We start from the raw sequence: 5898 nt of genomic DNA on the forward strand, positions 1-5898 counted from the left end.
TGAATGTCCAGTTTGCTCCCTGTTGATGTAAAGGTCTGGGAATCCGGAGCTCCTAACAGGTCCACACTGCTCTCCTGCCGTGTCCAGTTGTGGTGAGCATATCAGGAGAACTTGTCTGGAAAGCATTCAGGCTTAGGCTTGGTGGGAGGCCTCTAATAAATGCTTCTTTCAGCTTCCAGCTTAAGCTGTGTTTCCATGACTGCTTTGTTGATTTTGTGGGTTCTGTTCCTTTTCTCTGTTCTGCAGTGGGGGTATTGAGTATATAGACTGAGGACGCTTCGGTGTCTGTGTATGACGTCATTCTCTATTATGCAAATCCCCTCACCACCAGGGGAGGTCAGTTCTATAGAAGTTCAGAAGCAGATCTCAAGATTAGATTTTGGAACACGTGTGCAGGGGCAGGGCAGATCGTGGGCTTGTTCCCATGCTTGGTCTCCCAAGCTAGGCTGTAACTGTGGCCTGAAAAAGGCAAAGTCCGGCCAGCTTGAGGGAGCCTGCCGGAGCGTCATGAAGGGCAGCCTGGGCCGGGCAGTGTGCATCCTGACTGGGGCCTCTCGGGGCTTCGGCCGCAGCCTGGTGCCACTGTTGGCCTCGAGACTGGCCGCTGGCTCCGCGCTGGTGCTGAGCGCCCGCAATGACGGTGCCCTGAGGAAGGTGTCGGAGGAGCTGAGAGCAGAGTGGCCTGACTTGCGGGTGCAGTGTGTGCCGGCTGACCTGGAGCAGGAGGCTGGGCTACAACAGCTGCTGGAGGCATTGCGGGAGCTGCCCCAGCCAGTGGGCTTACAGCGGCTCCTGCTCATCAACAATGCGGGTAACCGGCCTCCTCCAGAGTTGAAGGACCCGGATAATTGGGCTGGGCTGGGGATGGGGGTGGCAGGAGGGAGAGGGGCAGCAGAACCCTGAAAGAATGACCCAAGTGCTTGCCTGAACTGCTGGGAGGGGAGAGTTTCCCAAAGACTCAGAACTGGAAGTGGCTGTAGGGATCATCTAGAACCATCTCCAACTCCCCACCTCCCACCCCTCCATGACCACCAGTTTTGCCAAGAAGGAAACTGAACTCCAGAGTAGCTCGTTTAAAGTCACACTGGTGGGAAGGAAAGGAGCCGGGTTGGAATCTGACCCAGAATTCTCTTTCTATCTCACCAAAGTGACTCAGCCAACATTTTCAAAAGGTAACAAACAACCCAGAATTTGAACCCCTGACCTCTAACTGCAAATCCACCGGGCTTGGCACTACAGCAAACTCCAGTTAGGTTTGTTTCCTCAACTCACAAATATGGAGTACTTTGTGGCTGGGTATCCAGCAGGTTTTTGAGCATCTGGGACAGAACTCATACCTTCCCTCTATTAGGATTAAAGTGATCTCCAGAGACTGATTGTTGGGGAAGAATATAAATATATTGATCACATCCAGTTTATTGATTAGGCCAGCATCATAACAGATCAAGTGATACAGGTGTCCATGGTTGTCTCTCAAGAACCAGGAACAACCTGAGCTGCCTTAGGCAGTCTAAGAGAAATATTTTTAAGAATTCGTTATTCAGACACATGCAAAACCCAGTGGAATTGCTCATTGGCTACGGGAGGGGAGTGGGAGGAAGGGAGGGAAAGAACATGAATCATGTAGCCATGGAAAACTATTCTAACTTAATTAACTAAATTTTTTCAAATAAAAAAAGAAGCAAATTAAGAAAAGAAAAATCTAAAAAAAAATTCATTATTCAGCCCCTACCTTGACCATCCCAAGACAACTTTAATTGGTGGTAGCTAAGAGATGGGCTCCCCCCACCCACCATTTCCACATCTTGCCTAACTAGCACCCAGGGAAAAGACCCTTCTCCCCCTCTATTATTAAACAAACTCTGCTGAAAAGACAGATATTCTTTGGGATTCCAAAGGACAGAGAAAATGCAAAAAAAAACAGCAGATGGGATGGTATCTCTGACCCAGATCCCAGACACAGGAATGCGGTTATTCTCCCTCATGTACAGGAATGAATAAGGTATAAATAAAATCAGTTCTCATACTTCTCCACCCCTTAATCTCACATGGACCCTTTGCCACTTTTCCTCCTCTTCCCTACTCTCTCTTTAATAAGAGTCAAAATAAGGGGAGGAACTAGCTGGATCAGCACATTGAGAGCCAGGCATAGAGATGGGAAGTCCTAGTTTCAAATCTGACCTCAGACACTTTCTAGCTGTGTGACCCTGCGCAAGTCACTTAGCCCCCTCTGCCTATCCTTTATCGTCCTTCTGCACAATATTGGTTCTGAGATGGAAGACAAGGGTTAGAAAACAAGAATCAAAATGAGGGAAAGAAATTCTCATCGTCCTTCTGCACAATATTGATTCTGAGATGGAAGATACGGGTTAGAAAACAAGAATCAAAATAAGGGAAAGAAAATTCTCTTTCTCTAATTTCTTGGGGCCACCAGATCTCTTCCCAGGATCATTTTCCAGGCTAGATTGCTCCATCTGGCTACAAACTTGTAGAGGAGGCTTGGGAAAAGAGTGACCCCTTGTGGTTTGCAACACTCTTGCAAAAGCTTCTTTTTATTCTTTTTTGTTTGTTTTGCTATTTCCCAAAGATACTGCTCCTTCCCTGCCTAGTGGGTTAGATTACTCATTTTTTATGTGTCTTAAAATGTCTTAAAATAGATGACTAATAATATACTCTCTAATGGGACTATCTTAGTCTTCTCCTTCATCACAAGCCTGGAAATGAGAGAGAATCAGAGAAAATCATCATGTCTGACAGCCTGCAGGGCAGTACTCCATGTGTGTAATCCCTCGCCACTCTCAATAGTAGGGCTGTTGGTCTGTTGGCTCCCAAATAAGGGGAAATCAGACTTAGAGCCTCAGAAAGCGAGAGGGTCCTCAGGCTAGAGGACAGCAGAGTGTGTTTGGCAGGGGGAGGATCTTAGACCAGAGAATATCAGAACTGGGAGGGAGCTGGGGCAGAGGGTGCCAGTGCTGGACGTGATCTTAATGCAGACAGTCAAAATCAGGAGGGACCTCACTTAGAATATAGAATGTCTGAGCTAGAGTGCCCTTAGGATGGTAGGAGAGGAAGGATCCGTCGACATCATCTCAAACTCACCCCATTTTGTAGAGGAAGAAACTGAGGGTCAGGGAGGTCTCCCCAAATGGAATGGGCTGTCTGGGGAGTCCCCTGTCTTCAAGGTGAAACTGGATAATGCCATGGCATGGCTGTATTAAGAGCAAGCATGGTGTCCCAGTGAGTAGAGTGCTGAACTCAAAGCCCAGAAGACTTGAATTCAAATGCTTAGGGAATTCACAACCTTTCTGAGCCTGCTTTCTTATCTGTTCTCATAGTAGCATCTGGAGGGCTGGTATGAGACTCAAAGGAGATAAAGAACATGACGTGTTTTGCTTTTTGAACTTTAAAGTGCTATATAAATATCAGTTATTATTATTATTATTAGAAATCATAATATGTGGCATTTAGTTATCATTTTAAGGTTTGCAAAGTACTTTACGAACATTTCACTTGAAATCCTGGGAGGTAAGTGCTAATGTTATTCCCAATTTACAGATGAGGAAACTGAGGCAGATGGGGGTTAAGGGACTTGCCCACAGTCTCACCACTAGTAAGCATCTGAGGTTAGATTTGGGCTCAAGTCTTTCTGACCCTAGGCAGGTAGGTGGCTCAGGGAATAACATGCCAAGTCTGGAGTCAGGAAGAGCTGAATTAAAATCCGACCTCAGACATGTACTAGTTGATTGACCCTAGGCAAGTCACTTCACCCTCTTTGCCTCAGTTTCTTCATCTGCCAAATGTGCCAGAAAAGGAAATGGCTACCCACTCCAGTATCTTTGCCAAGAAAACCTCAGATGGGGTCCTGCAGAGTTGGACATGACTGAAAAACTCAATGACAACTTCCTGTCTGAGTTCACACTTCAAGTAGGCTAAATGAAGCCTTTCTTTCTAAGTATCCTAGTGGACGAGCACTGGATTTAGAAGTCTGGAGACCTGGATTTAAATTCCAACTTTGCTACCAATGATGCGTATGAACACGAGGCAAGTCCCTTGCCCTACTCGGGCCTCAGTTTACCCATTTGTAAAATGGAGAGGTTGAACAAAGCTAAAGATCCACAGAGGGACAGCCTTCTTCGTTGGCCTCCTGCTTCTCATTTTTTTTTTAAATCAAGTAATACACATTATTGAGCATCTGCCCTGAGTGAATCACTGTGATTCAAAGAAAGGCAAGAGGCAGTGCCTGTCCTCAGGGAGCTTCCTTCAGATAACTATATTGTTGTTTTCACCGTGTCTGATCTTTCTGACCCCATTTGGTGTTTCCTTGGCAGAGATACTGGACTGGTTTGCCGTTTCCTTTTCCAGCTGATTTTACAGATGAGGAGATGGAGGCAAACGGGGTCCAGGGACTTGCCCAGGGTCACACAGCCAGGAAGTATCTAAGGCCTCATTTGAATTCAGGTCTTCTTATCTCCAGGTCTGGTGTTGTATCCACTGTGACATCTTGCTGCCCATATACAGGATAAACTGGAAATCATCAACATAGAAAAGGCCCCACAGGGCAATTGGGATTTGAGGTGGGTCTTCAAGGATGCCATAAGAGTCACCAACAAATACAAAGTACAGAAGAGAGGCTCGTGTAGGAAACCAGGATTTTCGATTATAGACAGCCTTTGAAAGGGTAGATTAAACCGAACAAGGTTCTGCTTCTTTTCTCTCCTTGTTTCCTTTCGCCCTCTCTTAGAGCAGGCTGGTTGCCGGCCCCCCCTCACCCCTAATCTCCTATAGACTGAGGGAAGTTTAGGATATGGGCCACATCTGCAGCTCAAACCCAGTGTTTTCTGGTCATACCCTTTTATACTAAATGAGATCATATACAGAAAGTGCCGTAAATGATGGGCGCCCGGCCAAATGATGTATGGCACAGGGAATCTGCCAGGAAGACTTCAGTTTAAGTCCGTCCTCGGAGTCTTTCTGGCTGTGTAACGCAGAGCAAGTCGCTTAACCCTTTGGGGTAGCAAACTCAAAGAGAAACACAGGGTGTCCCCAAAGTTTTAGCTTTGTTTTCAACGATTCAGAGTAATATAGCAAGGACACGAGAGATCATCTGGATCATCCCCTTGTCTGAGTCAAAGTGGCCCTCAGAGAATCCTAGAATTTATTTATTTTTTTTGAAACCCTTAACTTCTGTGTATTGACTTATAGGTGGAAGAGTGGTAAGGGTGGGCCATGGGGGTCAAGTGACTTGCCCAGGGTCACACAGCTGGGAAGTGTCTCAGGCCAGATTTGAACCCAGGACCTCCCATCTTTAGGCCCGACTCTCCATCCACTGAGCTACCCAGCTGCCCCTAGAATCCTAGAATTTAGAAGCAGATAACCTTAGAGATCCCCCTGGGCTCCCCCTCTCCTTTTGCAGAGTTGGAAATTGAGACCCAGAAAGAAGAAAAGAACTTGTCCCATCATGCCTCTTCTTCAATGTCATTTTGGCTCAAAAACAACAACAAAGACCCGTATTGGATTCTAATGTTGGCTACCATTTGACAAGCCAAAGACTTTGGTGGTTGGAATGTTCTTTTTCCAGGTCTTCAGTACTTGTGGCTACTGAGGAAGCCGGGGCCCCATGCCCTGTAGGGGTCGTTGCCAGGCTGCTTCCCCACAAAACTTGTTTTCCTGGATGCCAGATGGAGGGGGCAGGCTGGAAACAGGGCAGTGTCCTGGGCGGGGGGCATTGCCTTTCCCAGGACTTTGGGGCCATTGTGGTTGAGGGGAGGTGGGGATGGTGGTTTGATTTGCTTGTTTGACCTCTTCTGGTCTCTCCCTCAAGGTTCCTTGTCGTTTCAGGCAGGAACAGTAATAATAAGCATAATTATAGCTCGTGTGTGTGTGTGTGTGTGTGTGTGT

General features: G+C 46.8%; 1 protein-coding gene across 1 annotated transcript in view; it reads left to right on the top strand.

Moving 5' to 3' along the window:
• Window positions 1-489: 489 nt before the first annotated feature.
• The window catches only part of SPR (sepiapterin reductase), a 9868-nt gene continuing 4459 nt past the window's right edge, over window positions 490-5898 (top strand). Inside the window, exon 1 of the mRNA XM_044660402.1 lies at window positions 490-811. Coding sequence (XP_044516337.1) covers window positions 508-811 — 304 coding nt within the window. The 5' untranslated portion in view covers window positions 490-507. The remainder of the gene's footprint in view (window positions 812-5898) is intronic.

Source organism: Gracilinanus agilis, chromosome 2 (genome assembly GCF_016433145.1).
Source record: "Gracilinanus agilis isolate LMUSP501 chromosome 2, AgileGrace, whole genome shotgun sequence".
Lineage (NCBI taxonomy): Eukaryota > Metazoa > Chordata > Mammalia > Didelphimorphia > Didelphidae > Gracilinanus > Gracilinanus agilis.